The following is an 18,110-nucleotide window of genomic DNA, read 5'->3' on the forward strand; positions in this document are numbered from 1 at the left end:
TTTCCTCAACTGCTTACTTTCACACCATTGTAATAATATATTTTTATAAAGTGCCTAAAATCCTTTTGGATTTATATTGCACTGAGGTACAAAGAAAAAGAAATGAAAGCCCCTCTGAAATCCCGTAATTACTTTTATTTAATGTTGGCTGGGGTTTTCTCATGTTATTTGCTTTCATTAAATTTTCAGGTTTTTGTTCTAGTGTACACACTGCTTAAGTTATGAAAAGTGAGGAAAGCCTTCTACTTTAAACTGTCCTCTGGTGCTTCTAAACGCAATGAGTAAATTTTACCCTAGGCTCACACAGGCAACACATATTTAGCCTCAGCATAATCAGATATTTGAGAAAAGGGAGGGAGAGTAAAAGTAGTTAATAAATGAAAGTTCATAATAGAAACCATTGTGAAAATCCCATTAGTTTGCTCCCTTACTTAAACTGGAACAGGGTATGACACAGTTTATAGAATCCCCGAGGTGTACTTTTTGGTGCCCGGTAACCAGATCTCTTTTCACTCTTCTCCAGATCCTGTTCTAAAATCCTAAAGATATTTCTTGTCCACTGTAGAAGGTGCAGGTGATTTCCTCATAGGAATCACCATTCTTCGTCATTTTTAGAAGCTCCTCTTCTGTACCACGCTGTCTTTTCTAGATGGCCCACAGTCCTGTGTTCCCAACAACCTGGTGTCAAATAGCCATTCAAATAGAACATTCTGCCTCCCTGGTTTCAAGCGATTTTCTTGGTAACGCTAAGTGTTGGTCAACACGGATCTGGCTTGGATTTGGCTCTGTGTGGTGTCAGGGTGCGAAGTTTTGTGAACGCATCACATTTTTTCACTCTAGCAATGCTTTGTTTCGCTGTCTTATCAAGGCACTCATCTTACACTTGCAGCCACCTTCGCCTTTCTGACGTGCTCTGCTGTGGCAGCCCTGTTGCTAACAATTTCAGGGTTTAATTAACTGAGACACAGAAACCATTTTCCCCTTAAATTCCCAGACAGTGATTTGGCAAAATGAGATCTACTAGATTTAGGATAAAGATGGAAAAGAAAGAACAGATTAGGTATCATTTCACGCTAGTTGGGTGTTATTACGTGAGAACAGTAAATGTTTCACTTCATTATTTCCAGTTCAAATCGTTAGTGCAACTCAAGCAGAGATACAGGAATAAGAGAAATTACATAAATATTCTTTGAAAATTTTTTATTTTGAATTATACATACATAAACAAAAGACTGGGGCAAAGATTCATCTGCTTGCCATTTGCATCATACTGGCTCCCCCAACTAAGAGTTTTCTCGTGTTACAAAGTAAAGCAATTCTCTGTCATGAATTTCTTCCTTTTTCAGGGACTCACGTCAAAATATTTAAGAATCCTAGTGGGCCTATGGGCCTGGCACAGAGAACTTTTTTTTTTTTTTTTTTTTTGCTGTACGCGGGCCTCTCACTGCTGTGGCCTCTCCCGTTGCGGAGCACAGGCTCCGGACACACAGGCTCCGCGGCCATGGCTCGCGGGCCCAGCCGCTCCGCGGCATGTGGGATCTTCCGGGATCGGGGCACGAACCCGTGTCCCCTGCATCGGCAGGCGGACCCTCAACCACTGCGCCACCAGGGAAGCCCACAGAGAACTTTTATGTAAAGTTTATCAGATAGAGTATTTGGGAGTGGGAGGATCCCAGGGGGAGAGAAAATTATTAATGAAAAGTACCAGGCAGGTTAAACTCCCACCACTCAACATCCTAGTGGTTCCGGGAAGGTTCTGCCTATGTTTTTCCTTCATATTTAGAAAGGACTTTTTTCTTACTAAACAAAGTGAATCTGTTAAATAATAATTCAGCTCCCCACTTATACTTATCAACAATAAACAAGTGTCAAATTAGAACACATGATAAACAGATGACAGTGGTGTTCTGGCAAAGACAAATCCAACGATGAAACTTTATAGCGGGTAAACGTATGATTTTCATCAGATTTTTTTTTCAGATTCTGAATACATATTCCCGTTAATGTTTCTTTGTGCTCAAGGAGCCCAAAGAGAGAGCACTTGTAAAGAAAGTCAAGAGGGTAAGAAAACCATAAGGAATAGAGAATCTGGGGTAAGGGAGGAGGTCCATGGGCTTCTTCTCTTTGGCATCCTCACCAAATTATATACAAGTTTTTCATATGGGATCTTACTTGTGTATCTTGAAACTTTCTCACTAAAACCATGCTCCACTAGCTACCAAGTTTCGAGTCCAGTCTGGTCTGTTAGGTCACAACAAATGTCTCTATGGCATCACTGAGCTTGTTTGTGATCAAACTAGAATGAACTCAGCGTAACATGGAGTTAATCTGGTTACTTGGCATGGGGCTCTGGAATGGCAGAAGTAACATTTTAACTGTTAGCAGGAAAGGAAAAAAGTTCTCAGTCACTGCAGCTCTATTCTTAGAGAAGTGTCTGCACCTGGGGCTCTCCCCAGAGAGGCACACCCCCGTCTTGCAGGACTCTGGGCCCCAGCAGGTTGCACTTCCTCCTGTGCTCAGAGCTCCTCTTCTACCTGCTCTGCTCAGACTTAGAAGTGGATATTCCCATTTTATTGTTTTTGTGCATTTTTAACATCTGCTGAGGCGGCCTCCACTGTATGTTGAGTTGCCTGTCAGCTGGGCTGTCCAGGTTATCTCTGGAGGTACCACTTACTGTTTTTGTTAGTGCTTTGGCTACAAAGATGTACAAGTTTTGAGAGGTTTACTAGTACTTACATTGCTTACAGTACAGTACTGTAAGCAATGTTCTTTTTAATGAACATTTTTACAGAATGCATCATTTTTCAGGAACATGTATCTTGTATTATAATAGAAATCCTGTACTTTGTTTATACTTAGTGGATGCCTAATAAATGCTGACAGATTATTCATAAGTAATTAACTATATCACAAGAATTTTAAAAAGCGATTCCAAGGAATGACTGTGTTGACAGTGAACCAAATTACAAGATCACATGACTTTTCTAGAATATAAAATCTTTAAAAGTCATTGTAATTTGCATGATATCACTACTACTTTAGAGAAACAGAAGCTAACTTTTCATTTTCAAAGACTGATGAACAATCATCCATTAGCTCCTGAAGCTGAATAACAGGAAACTGTACTTGTTTTTCAAACCATTTGGCAATTGTAAGAAGCTGCTGGTCACAAAATGCACGTCCAATAAACTGTAGTCCGATTGGCAACCCTTGGCTTGAGAGGGCCATAGGGACACTCACTGCTGGCAACCCTGAGGAAAAGAAAGAGACCCATTAGATGTTGATTAATTCTCCACCCTAAGATGCAGAGACCTCTTCCACTTTCCAATGCCAGTAGGTACAAGACAAGGTTAATAAAAAAGAATCACAAAAATTATATGTATGCTTCTGTATCTTCCTTTGTTCACTTAATATATCTTAGAATTCACTGTCTATCTGTTCACAGAGACCGTCTTCATTCCTTTTTTATAGTTGCATAGTATTCCATCATGTGCTTCTACCATAATTTATTCAACCATTCTTCTGTGGTTGGAGATTTTGGTTGTTTTCGGTATTTAGCTATTTCATGCCAAGTCCCAGTGAATTACCTTGTGTATTTTTCTGGTATTCATGAACGTTTCTCAGCTGAAGAGGAACTGTTTCATCAAAAGATAAATGCATATGTAATTAGATAATTTGCCAACTTTCCCTCCAAAAAAGTTGTACCTTTTCAACTCCTATCAGCAAAATGAGTGTTTTCCTACAGCCTCACCTATAGAGTGTGTTGTTGAGTTTTTGAATTTTTGCCAATTTGTTAGATGAAAAATAGTAATTCAGGGTAGTTTTAATTTTCGTTTTGGGGAAGAGAAAGTAGGAGAGCCTGGGACATCTTGTTATGCCATAAAATAAGAAAGTTTTCAAAAATTAATGGGGGCTGGTCTAAAGGATACACAACTGTTGGTTAAATTTGAGCATCAAAAATAATGACAGTTAATTACTTATAATACACTGAATTTTTTTTAAAAAGGAAAGCTTTTTAAAAAATTTTTTCTTTTTTTAAATTTATGTATTTTTTGTCTGCGTTGGGTCTTCGTTGCTGCTTGCAGGCTTTCTCTAGTTGCGGCGAGCGGGGACTACTCTGTTGTGGTACACAGGCTTCTCATTGTGGTGGCTTCTCTTGTTGCAGAGCATGGGCTCTAGCCACGTGGACTTCAGTAGTTGTGGCACATGGGCTCAGTAGTTGTGGCACATGGGCTCAGTAGTTGTGGCACACGGGCTCAGCAGTTGTGGCTTGTGGGCTCTAGAGCGCAGGCTCAGTTGTTGTGATGCACGGGCTTAGTTGCTCCGTGGCATGTGGGATCTTCCCAGACCAGAGCTCGAACCCATGTCCCCTGCACTGGCAGGCGGATTCTTAACCACTGCGCCACCAGGGAAGTCCCAGGAAAGCTGTTCTTTAGAAAAGGCTGCTAGCTAACATAACATATGTAGAAGGAATGGTAGAATTAGAAAAGTCAGCATTTTGTAATTCTCTAAGTAATACTTAATTCAGGCAAGGATCATCAATAGATGCTAAAAGTGGGTTCAAGTTTATTGGGAAACACTGTCTCAAAGTATCACATCACCAATTGCTTACAACTGACAAAAGGAAAAATGTGCCTTTATAAGGAAAATATCTGGTAGTTACTTCCTTAACCAAGGGATTAACTTAGCTTCCAAAAGTGGGACAAACTGATATTTAGCTGTTTCTTGACATGAAGCATATGTAGTATTTGTACCAAAAATGTTTAACTCAACCCAATCATGAGGAAGCAATCTGACAAATTCAGATTACAGATGGGATATCCTACAGGTCAAGCGGACTAGACTCCTCAAAAGAGTCAATGTCACTTAAAACAAAAATTTTTAAAGGTGGGGGATTTCTTATCAGTAACTATGCAGGCCAGAAGAAAGTAGCAGGGCATTTTTTAAGTGCTAAAGAAAAGAACTGTCAAATCAGAATCATATATCCAGCAAAAATAACCTTTAAAAATGAAGGGAAAATCAAGACATTCTCAGAAGAAAGCTAAGAGAACTGGTTGCCAGCAGACCTACCCTAAAAGAATGGCTAACTGTTCTCCAAACAGAAAGGATATGGTAAAACAAAGGATCTGATACATCAGGGAGAAATGAACACAGTAAATAAAAGTATAGATAAATACAACAGACTTTTCCCTCTGCCCTTGAGTTTCCTACATTATGTTTGATGATTAAAACAAAAATTTTAACAGTCTGATGTGGTTCAGACTGTTATAGAACATAGAGAACTGGGGAACTGTCCTAGACTTTAAGAGATATCATAAACGAATATAATATATCGGGGAAAACACCCTATAAAAGGCATTTTTGGTACAACTGAGGGAAGTTAAATATGAACTGTATTTGGAATATTATCATATTTGTGTTAGTTTTCTTAGGTGTGATGATGGAATTGTGGTTATGTAGGAGAATGTCTTTATTCTTAGACGATTCATGCTAAAGTATTTAGGGGTGAAGTAACATGATGTTGAAACTTGCAAATTATTCAAATAAAAGCTAAGAGTGTGTGTGTGTGTGTGTGTGTGTATGAAAGAGAGAGAGAGAAAGGAGAAAGCAAGTGAGGCAAAATGTTAACAAGCATGAATCCAAGCAAAGGACATATGGGTATTCATTATACGACTTCTTCAACTTTTCTGTAGGTTTGAAAATTAATGTGTGTGTGTGTGTGGTAAGTGCAAGCCTGTAAATATACGCATGCACACACAAACACACATTCCTAAGCATTCCAGAAGGACAAGCTATTGCGTTTAGGGAACAATCTAGTTAGAACCTAAGTCGAAGACCAGGGTGTCTACCTAAACATTTGAAGAAAAGCAGAACGTTCTTGAGGGATCCTCACCTGCCATATTTACCGCCTGTGTAAAGAGATCATCCTGGGCACTTCGTGTTCTGTTGTCTTCTCTGATGAACTCTGTGTGTCGCACTGCCTCGCTCAAGGTGGTAGGAGTTAGCAAGACATCCACTCCAGAGTTAAAAACATTCACAAAGTCACGAGCAATGAGTCGTCTCACCTTCTGTGCTTTGACAAAATAATTCTCATAGTTTCTGTGGAAAAAAGTAGATGACACTTGAAGGGCTTTTTGTTAGTTCTTTGAATCAATTCTCATGCATAAGGTTTGTTAAAAAAACAGATGACACTTTAAGGGCTTTTTGTTATTTCTTTGAATCAATTCTCATGCATAAGGCTTGTTAAAGAATCACTGGATTCTTGGCCTGTTGGAGCAGGCACCAGTAAGATTCCTAACAACACATAAAAATGAATTTTGTTCAACCGCACTGTTACTCTAAAAGTTTGTATATCTGGAATTAATTAAAAATCACCAGTAGATGCAATTCTGCACATATAATCACAGAATATGAACACTTCCAGGGACATCATTAAACCAGAACATTCATTTTCAGGTGAGGAAAATCAAGTGCATAGCAACTAAATGACTTTCTAAAGGCTGCAAAGACTGACAGGGGTAGAGGAAGGACCAGAACTTAGGTCTCTGGAGGCTCATTCCAATCCTTTCTATTATTATAATGTCCTATTTCATCTATAGTTATAATTATTATAAGGACTGAAGTTTTGGAAAATTCTAACATGCCATCAGAATTAGACGCTAGAAAGCAGGCTCTGGAAACAGTAACTGGGGAAGGCATGCAGTGTTTCCAATTTTGTACTTTACAGACAGGTATAGCCCAGGAATGGAAATGTGAAATTCATGAAAAGATGCTTCAGGCCTGCCTGCTGAATGGGAGAAGATATTTGCAAATGCTATATCTGATAAGGGGTTAATATCCAAAACATGCAAAGAACTCATACAATTCAACATCAAAAAAATAAACAACCAATTAAAAAATGGGCAGAGGCCCAGAACAGACATTTTTCCAAAGAAGACATACAGATGTGCCAACAGGCACATGAAAAGATGCTCAACCTAATCATCAGAGAAATGCAATTCAAAACTACAATGAAATATCACCTCACACCTTTCAGAATGGCTATGATCAAAGACAACAAATAACAAATACTGGCAAGGATGTAGAAAAAAGGGAACCTTCGTGCACTGTTGGTGGGAACGTAAAGTGGCGTAGCCACTATGGAAAACGGTATGGAGGTTCCTCAAAAAATTAAAAACAGAACTACCACACAATGCAGTGATTCCACTGCTGGGTTTTTATCCAAAGAAAACAGAAACACTAATTTGAAAAGATATATGCACCCTTATGTTCACTGCAGCATTATTTACAATAATCAAGATTTGGAAACCACCTAAGTGTCCATCAGTAGATGAATGGATAAAGATGTAGTATCAATACATATAAAAAATGGAAAATTAGCCATAAAAAAAGAATGAAATCTTGCCATCTGTGACAACATGGATAGACCTAGAGGGTATTATGCTAAGTGAAATAAATCAGAGAAAGATACTGTATGATTTCACTTATCTGTGGAATCCAAAAAACAAATGAACAAACATAACTAACAGAAACAGAGTCATAGATAAACAAACAGCTGGTTGCCAGAGAAGAGGCGGGTGAGGGGCAAGGAGAGAAATAGGTGAAGGAGATTACGAGTTATAAACTTTCAGATATGAAATGTACAGTTTGGGGACTACAGTCAGTAATTATGTAATATCTTTGTATGGTGACAGATGACAACTAGATGTATCATGGTGATCATTTTGAAATGCAGAGAAATATCAAATCACTATGTTGTGCACCAGGAACTAACATAGTGTTGTAGGTCAATTGTACTTCAAAAACAAACTCACAGAAAAAGAGATCAGATTTGTTGTTACCAGAGGCAGGGTGTGGAGGGAGGGGGAACTGGATGAAGGTGGTCAAAAGGTACAAACCTCCAGTTATAAAATAAATAAGTACTAGGGATGTAATGCACAACGTGATAAATATAATTAACACTGTTGTATGTCATACACGAACGATAATAAGAGAGTAAATCCTAAGAGTTCTCATCATAAGAAAAAATTTTTTTCTTCCTATTTCTTTAATGGTGTGTCTATATGAGATGATAGATGTTCACTAAACGAATTGTGGTAATAAAAAATAATAATAAAGGATATGGTTACTCCCCACCCGCCCCCAAAAGAAAAAATGCTTACTTTACTGAAAAGATTAAGGAATTAGCCAGACATAGGCGTGACTATAAGTCAATGATGCAAAGAAAGGGAAAAAGAAAATACTCCTTAGATCCTCCTGAAGCTGTTAATGAAGGTGGCAAAAGTATTAACCATTCTAACACAGTTTCCTCACCTGAAAAATGGATATAACAACTCCAATCTTTCTGAGGACCAAATACAATGAGATAAAAATGTGAAATCTTTTTTATCCTGAAAGAATGCTATAGAAATATCAGATGTTATTATCATTTGACCACAGGATCTATAGGGAGATGAATGCAGGCATCACGTATAATTTACCCAACAGCTGATGGCTTAAATAATGTACTAACAATATCTTTTTATAAAAGAACAAATACTTCTATTAAACTTCTTCCTACTTTAAATATGGTTCAAAAGCCCAACTTCTGCTTCCATCAATGATGGGAATATTAGGGATGGATTTACTCTGCCATTTTAAACAACTGAAAACTAGACAAAGTGAAACAACCATTTTCAGACATTAGACATTAGAAGGGAAGCAAATAAACAAAGCCCTTTGATTTCCCCATTAATCAAATAATAATTTTAGTTTTTGTTTTTTCCAGCTTTATTGTAATAATTGACTATAAAATTTCTGTGTGTGTGTATATATATATACATACATACAATGGAATATTATTCATTATTACATATATATATATATATATACACACACACACCATATTTTCTTTGTCCGTTCATCTGTTGACGGACACTTAGGTTGTTTCCCATGTCTTGCTACTGTGAATAATGCTTTGAGGCAGTGATTTCTTTCCTTCAGATATATATCCAGAAGTGGGATTTCTGGATCACATGGTAATTCTATTTTTAATTTTGGGGGGAATCTCCATACTGTTTTTCATAGTAGCTGTTCAAATAGTATCTTTGGAAAAAGTAATCCTAACTATTGGCCCTGAGGAGATGCACAGATGAATAAAATGCTTGCTATGTATGTATGTATGTATGTATCTATCTATCTATCTATGGGACATAGAGCAAAACCCCAGGAAGCTATCTATCTATCTATCTATGGGACATAGAGCAAAACCCCAGGAAGCTATCTATCTATCTATCTATGGGACATAGAGCAAAACCCCAGGAAGCTATTCGGTACAACCACTCTTGCTTTTTCACACTTCTCACGTCCTCTTAGACAGACCTGGTAGTATGGAAGATGAATCCTAATCACAAGATGGTGAACAAACTTATACCAAAGTCATAGTAATTTAAAATTCTTTTTTGGAGCGAACAGATACATGATGCAAGGGAAAACTAAGTTGATTCACTAAGTTTTTTAAGAGACACCAGTGTAACTTCCTGCTTAAGGCTCTCAGAGCAGTAAGACAATGTGGCAATAACAAGGGACATTTAATGAGGCTAAAATCCTTCAGGGCTTCCTACTTGTACTAATCATTTAGCTAGAGCATCAATGATTTGGTTTGTTTTTGAATAACCAGGAGCCAAACAGTACCATAAATGGGCCTTTAATTATGATTTCTAATTTAAATCATAAGGATTTTGCTTCCTTAGCAAATATCTCAACTTATAAGACTTGATAGACATGTTACTACTTTACTATGGAGTTTTCAAGAATGGGGAAAATTCCTAAGCTGATTATCTTACTCTTTTAATAAGAAAAAGTTTCCTGAGAGGATTCTTCCTCTCACCACATCATTGAAGCCTTCTCGTCTGGTTGCAGCATACATGGCTTCAGTAGACACATCAATGTCACATCTGTGACCTGATAACAAAAAACAAAAACAAACAAATAAACAAAAACCCACAAAACATTAATTGAAAAGGAAGTAAAGTTTTGGCTGAAAAGCAGGTCTAGATTCACATTTGTGACCAATACTAAAATTTCATGAGATTGACCTTAATGGTTTCTCTTTTTTATCTGCCTTTGGACTGACTGACTTGTCAGGAATCAAGGAGAGAGAAAACGATAATGAAGAGGGAAACTTCAGTTGTTCACTCCCTCATTCATTCATTCATTTTATTCAGATGTTTACTGAGCTCCTACCCTGTGCCAGGTACCACACTGTATGGACTGATAATACAAAGCTAAAATACTCTACCTTCAAGATACGCACAGTCCAGAGGGTGAGCTGAAGATACAGAGATACTATGATGAATAGTGTGAATATAATGCTAAAATGACAAAGGGAAAAGGATTCACTGATTTACTTCTCTAAATCTTGACATTATCCCTGGCAATAATATATTTTGCTACTAGTAAACGAACCTTTCAAATGTTTGAGACAACTTCCTTAAAAATCCAAAACACAGGCAACTTACCATATTCTAGCCCATCAAATCTTGCCATATTCGACGCCACTTCCGATGTACACAATACGTGGTAGCAGACAATTGAGTAACTGGTGTGGGGCAGGGACACTTCAATTACTTTGGCCCCCTCAGACTCAAAGAGATTAGCAGCTTTGGACCAAAGAGATTGTACTTCAGTCGACAATTCTGGTGTAAGATATTCCTTATTGGAAAAAGTCAAAATACAGAAATTAGAATATTTGTATAGATGGTGTTATAAAAATTTGTACTCCAGAAACTTTGGCAATACATTGGAACATCTGATTAAATTGCTAGCAGGTAGCTAGAAAGACTGAACTAATTTAAGAGTGCTTATGGCATGACAAGCACAGTACCGGATACTGTGAGCTCGATATAATAATATTAAAGATTGGAGATCTGGTTGGAGAACTTATATTTATTAAATGTTCATTATATATCAGGCACTCTGCTAGATATTTTCCAAAGGTTCTCTCATTCAGTGCTTTTAACAGTCTTACGATGCAGGTATTATCATCCTTCTTTTTATTAACGAAAAATATTGAGACTAGAGAAGTTAACTAACTTTCCTAATGATACACAGCAGGTACGCAGAGGATCCAGGATTCTCAACTAGGTCTGTTTCTCTCTAAATCCTTAAAAGTAGGCACACCTGTTACCTTCATTGAAGATTTTAAAGATTTAAAGATTTTACAGTATTTCTCTACAGCAGTGGTCTCAACTGGGGGCAGTTTCCTCTCCTCTTCCTCTCAACCAGGGGATATCTGGTAAAATCTGCAGACAGTTTTGCTGGTGGGGCAGTGGTGGTGGTGGGGATGCTACCTCTAGGGTTAGAGGCCAGCGATGCTGCTCAACATCTTACAATGCACAGCACAGGCTCCCAGAACAAAAAATTATTGCTAAGCTCAATGTTAAAATTTTAAAAGGTTAGTAATTTAACATATCTATTTTCATGTGCTCAGGTCACATAGCTAATAAAAGTGGCACAGCAGGGCTTCAAACCCAACCAGTCTGTTGCCCAAGTCTGTGCTCTGTATTTGACTTGACAGTACTTTTGTAAAGAGAGACTTACCTTCGGAATTCCTATACATAGTTTGCTCACATCTGTCAAACTGGGAAGCGTAAATGGTTTAACAGGATCTTGAATTGTGGTAGAATCTTTGGGATCATGCCCAGCTAGTATACCTGTAAGCAGGAATATTTATGAGTGACAGACACAGTACTGAAGTGAAATAACCATGTTTTGAAACTATATGGAATCGTTTAAATACCCAACACAGTGGCTGCATCATCCACACATCTGGTTAAGATTCCTGGCACATCCATTGAATTCACCAGGGGAATGAGGCCATGACGAGAAACTAAGCCGTAGCTAGGTTTCAAACCAACAACCCCACAGCGGGCAGCTGGATTTCTGGTTGATCCTCCTGTATCTGATCCTAAAGCCCTGAAATTTAAATGAAATTCTCTTTAGCAGGATAATATATCTCTAATTATATTTGAAATCTATCTTTTTAAATGTATATTTTTAAAATGTATTTCCTCCTGATTTTACAAAAAATAAAACGTGCTCATCTCAGAGAATTCTTAAAATACAGAAAAGCGTAAAGATGTAACAAAATATTCCACCACCCTGAGGCAAACACTGTTAACATTTTGGCATAGTAACTTCAAGTCTTTTTTTTTTTTTTAACATCTTTATTGGAGTATAATTGCTTTACAATGGTGTGTTAGTTTCTGCTTTATAACAAAGTAAATCAGTTGTACATATACATATGTTCCCTATCTCTTCCCTCTTGCGTCTCCCTCCCACCCTCCCTATCCCACCCCTCTAGGTGGTCACAAACCACCGAGCTGATCTCCATGTGAGCTGATCTCCCTGTGCTATGCGGCTGCTTCCCACTAGCTATCTATTTTACATTTGGTAGTGTATATATGTCCATGCCACTCTCTCACTTCATCCCAGCTTACCCCTTCCCCTCCCCGTGTCCTCAAGTCCATTCTCTACATCTGCATCTTTATTCCTGTCCTGACCCTAGGTTCTTCAGAACCATTTTTTTTTTTTTTAGATTCCATATATATGTGTTAGCATACGGTATTTGTTTTTCTCTTTCTGACTTACTTCACTCTGTATGACAGACTCTAAGTCCATCTGCCTCACTACAAATAACTCAATTTCATTTCTTTTTATGGCTGAGTAATATTCCATTGTATATATGTGCCACATCTTCTTTATCCATTCATCTGTTGATGGACACTTAGGTTGTGTCCATGTCCTGGCTATTGTAAACAGAGCTGCAATGAACATTTTGGTATATGACTCTTTGAATTCTGGTTTTCTCAGGGTATATGCCCAGTAGTGGGATTGCTGGGTTGTATGGTAGTAGTTTCTAGTTTTTAAGGAACCTCCATACCATATGTGCGTGGGTTTATCTCTGGGCTCTCTATCCTGTTCCATTGATCTATATTTCTGTTTTTGTGCCAGTACCATACTGTCTTGATTACTGTAGCTTTGTAGTATAGTCTGAAGTCAGGGAGCCTGATTCCTCCAGCTCCATTTTTCGTTCTCCAGATTGCTTTGGCTATTCGGGGTCTTTTGTGTTTCCATACAAATTGTGAAATTTTTTGTTCTAGTTCTGTGAAAAATGCCAGTGGTAGTTTGATAGGGATTGCATTGAATCTGTAGATTGCTTTGGGTAGTAGAGTCATTTTCACAATGTTGATTCTTCCAATCCAAGAACATGGTATATGTCTCCATCTATTTGTATCATTTTTAATTTCTTTCATCACTGTCTTATAATTTTCTGCATACAGGTCTTTTGTCTCCCTAGGTAGGTTTATTCCTAGATATTTTATTCTTTTTGTTGCAATGGTAAATGGGAGTGTTTTCTTGATTTCACTTTCAGATTTTTCATCATTAGTGTACAGGAATGCCAGAGATTTCTGTGCATTAATTCTGTATCCTGCTACTTTACCAAATTCATTGATTAGCTCTAGTAGTTTTCTGGTAGCATCTTTAGGATTCTCTATGTATAGTATCATGTCATCTGCAAACAGTGACAGCTTTACTTCTTCTTTTCCAATTTGGATTCCTTTTATTTCCTTTTCTTCTCTGATTGCTGTGGCTAAAACTTCCAAAACTATGTTGAATAAGAGTGGTGAGAGTGGGCAACCTTGTCTTGTTCCTGATCTTAGTGGAAATGATTTCAGTTTTTCACCATTGAAGATGATGTTGGCTGTGGGTTTGTCATATATGGCCTTTATGATGTTGAGGAAAGTTCCCTCTATGCCTACTTTCTGCAGGGTTTTTATCATAAATGGGTGTTGAATTTTGTCGAAAGCTTTCTCTGCATCTATTGAGATGATCATATGGTTTTTCTCCTTCAATTTGTTAATATGGTGTATCACATTGATTGATTTGAGTATATTGAAGAATCCTTACATTCTTGGAGTAAACCCCACTTGATCATGGTGTATGATCCTTTTAATGTGCTGTTGGATTCTGTTTGCTAGTATTTTGTTGAGGAGTTTTGCATCTATGTTCATCAGTGATATTGGCCTGTAGTTTTCTTTCTTTGTGACATCTTTGTCTGGTTTTGGTATCAGGGTGATGGTGGCCTCGTAGAATGAGTTTGGGAGTATTCCTCCCTCTGCTATATTTTGGAAGAGTTTGAGAAGGATAGGTGTTAGCTCTTCTCTAAATGTTTGATAGAATTCGCCTGTGAAACCATCTGGTCCTGGGCTTTTGTTTGTTGGAAGATTTTTTATCACAGTTTCAATTTCAGTGCTTGTGATTGGTCTGTTCATATTTTGTATTTCTTCCTGGTTCAGTCTCGGCAGGTTGTGCATTTCTAAGAATATGTCCATTTCTTCCAGGTTGTGCATTTTATTGGCCTAGAGTTGCTTGTGGTAATCTCATGATCCTTTGTATTTCTGCAGTGTCAGTTGTTACTTCTCCTTTCTCATTTCTAATTCTATTGATTTGAGTCTTCTCCCTTTTTTTCTTGATGAGTGTGGCTAATGGCTTATCAATTTTGTTTATCTTCTCAAAGAACCAGCTTTTAGTTTTATTGATCTTTGCTATCATTTCCTTCATTTCTTTTTCATTTATTTCTGATCTGATCTTCCAAGTCTTTTTTTTTAATGAATTTTTCTTTCACGGTTCAGGTCATTCTGTAATCATAAGTTTCCATCTCTTTTTTGCTTATCATGAACCTTTTACTATGTCATTAAAATTACTGAAAATTTTAAATATATATAATACTCTATCATACCAATTGGAAATTCCCAACTGATTCCCATTTTTAAAGTCCATTCTCCTATCAATATACATACAGATCTTTCTTTTAAGTTCTTTATTTTTTTAATTGAAGTATAGTTGAGTTACAATGTTGTGTTAATTTCTGCTGTACAGCAAAGTGCCTCAATTATACACATATATACATTCTTTTTTATATTCTTTTCCATTATGGTTTATTCCAGTATATTGGATATAGTTCCCTGTGCTATACAGTAGGACCTTGTTGTTTATCCATTCTATATGTAATAGTTTGCATCTACTAACCCCAAACTCCCAATTGATCCCTTCCCCTCCCCTCCCCACCTCCCCCTTGGCAACCACAAGTCTGCTCTGTGAGTCTTTCTGTTTCGTAGTTAGGTTCATTTGTGCCATATTTTAGATTCCACATATAAGTGATATCATATGGCATTTGTCTTTCTCTTTCTGACTACTTCACTTAGTATGATAATCTCTAGTTGTATCCCTGTTGCTACAAATGGCATTACTTCATTCTTTTTTATGGCTGAGTAGTGTTCCATTGTATACATGAATCACATTTTCTTTATCCATTCATCTGTTGATGGACATTTAGGTTGTTTCCATGTCTTGGCTATTGTGTATAGTGTTGCAGTGAACACAGGGGTGCATGTAACTTTTTGAATTATAGTTTTGTCTAGATATATGCCCAAGAGTGGGATTGCCGGATCATTTGGTAATTCTATTTTTAGTTTTCTGAGAAACTTCCATACTGTTTTCCACAGTAGCTGCACCAACTTACATTCCTACCAACAGTGTAGGAGGGTTCCCTTTTCTCCACACCCTCTCCAGCATTTGTTATTTGTAGACTTTTTAATGATGGCTATTCTGACCAGTGTGAGGTGGTGTGGTACCTCATTGTAGTTTTGATTTGCGTTTCTCTAATAATTAGTGATGTTGAGTATCTTTTCATGTGCCTATTGGCCATCTGCATGTCTTCTTTAGAGAAATGTCTGTTTAGGTCTCCTGCCAGTTTTTTGATTGGGTTGTTTGTTTTTTTGATATAGAGCTGTATGAGCTGTTTGTATATTTTGGATATTAAGCCCCTGTTGGTTGCATTGTTTGCAAATATTTTCTCCTATTCCATAGGTTGTCTTTTTGTTTTATGGTTTCCTTTTCTGTGCAAAAGCTTGTAAGTTTGATTAGGTCCCATTTGTTTTTTGTTTTTTTTAATTTCTATTGCCTTGGGAGACTGACCTAAGAAAACATTGGTACAATTTATACACATACAAATCATACACCTCCTTTTAATGGCAATTTTATAATATGCATTTACAAACTAAACACACCTCTCCCAGAAATTCAGATACAGCCATTCTACTACCCTATTTAGAATCATTGCTAGAAATGTATTTTAAGTTATTTAAACATTTATGTTGTTGCCAACTAGAATAACTGCATAAGAGAGTACTTGTCGGGAATTCCCTGGTGGTCCAGTAGTTAGGACTTTGTGCTTTCACTGCTGAGGGCCTGGGTTTGATCCTTGGTTGGGGATCCCACAAGCCATGCAGTGGAGCAATCAATCAATTAATAAAGTACTTTGTAATAAACACCTTTAAACATAAATCTTTGTCCATATATCTGATTAAATTTTAGGCTAGCTTCCAAGAAGTAGAGTTAATGGGACAAAAGGTCTACCTGTCATTATAAGTTCTTAATATATTTTGTCAAATTACTTGTCAGAAAGGTTATGCCAATTTATATTCCCAATTGTAGTGAATCAGATTTTTTTGTGTTTCATTATCATCACTGAATACTAGCAGCTCTTAAAATTTGGTTAATTTAATAACCAAAAGCTTTGCTAATGTGCATTTTTGAATAATTTTTCACATCTATTTGTATTTGCATTACCCAACTCTGAAGTGTCTGTTCATGTATTTGCTTAGTTATCTATGTAGTCTATGTTTTTCTTATTAAAAAAAAAACTTGAGGACATTATGCTAAGTGAAATAAGTGAGTCACAGAAGCACAAATACTGCACAATTTCACTTATATGAGGTACCTAGAGTGGTCAAATTCACAGTGACAGAAAGTAAGAGTGGTGGCCAGGGGCTGGAGAGGTGGGGGGAGGGCAAATGGGAGGCTATTGTTTAAGTGGTATAGAGTTTAAGTTTTGCAAATGAAACGAGTTCTGGAGACTGGCTGTGTGATAATGTGGATGTACTTAACACTACAGAATTGTACACTTAAAAATAGTTAAGATGAGAAATTTTGTTATGTATATTTTACCACAATTAAAAATTTAAAAAGTTTAACTATTTCAGGAAAAAAGTTTTTTCTGATTAGAAAAGTGTAATGTCTACTGTAAAAATTAAAATATTTTATAACTATATGATCTATAAAGTGAAATTTCTCTTATAATCAGTGCCCCCATAATAATCCTGTTATCACTTTATATATATATTTATCCAGACACTTCCATGCAACTAACATATATACATATGTAATTATTATTTTTAACAGAAATAAGGCATACTATACATAGTGTTCTGCAACTTGTTATGTATAATTATTACTTTTAACAGAGATAAGGTCATACTATGCATACTCTTCTGCAACTTGTTTTCCACTTAACAGTGTATTTTGGATTTCTTACCATGTCACCACATAGTGCTCTAAATCATTCTTTTTAGTGATTGCATAGTATCAATACTCCTAGAATCTTCCTGTTTTAAAAACTATTATAAAAGAAACAAATCAATAGGGGGGAAAACAAATCAGAACACCTGATGGTTTGGGACCCATTCAACCTGGAGTTACTTTGGGTCTGTGCCTCTCTTGAGTACACCAGAGTGAAGCTTTGGACTGAACAAGGCTCCTACGTGTCACATGGCCCTTGTGCTCTACAGAAAATGCAAATTAGATTGTCTTTCTTACCAAGTCCACTTGAGCCACAAAATCAGACTGCTGCTTTCACAATTTCTAAAAGGACACATTTCCTTATTAGAATTCCCTGATGTCTGGGTAAAAGTAAAACCTACATTTCCATAGGAATTATGTGTCAAAATGCCATCTTCTCAAAGCACATTCAGAAAGATGAACACTAAGTGGGGTGAGGAGGATAGAAAATAGCCCCTAATCTTGCAACCCTTGCTTGTTAGAACTCTCATTAATATTAATGTGGTGCTATAAAATTCCACAGAGATAAAATGAAATGCTTTTACTTGTTAACAAGATTTCAGGGAAACTTAAAAACCTGTAGAATCTAAATCTCCATAGCTCTAAAAAATATAAATAATTTATTGATTGCAATGCCTCAGAAAGAGCTTAGTTTCAGTGGATAATTA

General features: G+C 36.9%; 1 protein-coding gene across 1 annotated transcript in view; it reads right to left on the bottom strand.

Moving 5' to 3' along the window:
• Positions 1-1,185: 1,185 nt before the first annotated feature.
• The window catches only part of QRSL1 (glutaminyl-tRNA amidotransferase subunit QRSL1), a 31,718-nt gene continuing 14,793 nt past the window's right edge, over positions 1,186-18,110 (bottom strand). The window contains exons 6-11 of the mRNA XM_082633939.1: positions 11,780-11,955; positions 11,581-11,693; positions 10,500-10,692; positions 9,825-9,942; positions 5,894-6,099; positions 1,186-3,251 (exon numbers count right to left, since the gene is read on the bottom strand). Of these exons, the coding sequence (XP_082490065.1) occupies positions 3,034-3,251; positions 5,894-6,099; positions 9,825-9,942; positions 10,500-10,692; positions 11,581-11,693; positions 11,780-11,955 (1,024 nt within the window). The 3' untranslated portion in view covers positions 1,186-3,033. The remainder of the gene's footprint in view (positions 3,252-5,893; positions 6,100-9,824; positions 9,943-10,499; positions 10,693-11,580; positions 11,694-11,779; positions 11,956-18,110) is intronic.

Source organism: Mesoplodon mirus (assembly GCF_964341445.2).
Source record: "Mesoplodon mirus genome assembly, chromosome: 10".
Taxonomy (NCBI): Eukaryota; Metazoa; Chordata; class Mammalia; order Artiodactyla; family Ziphiidae; genus Mesoplodon; species Mesoplodon mirus.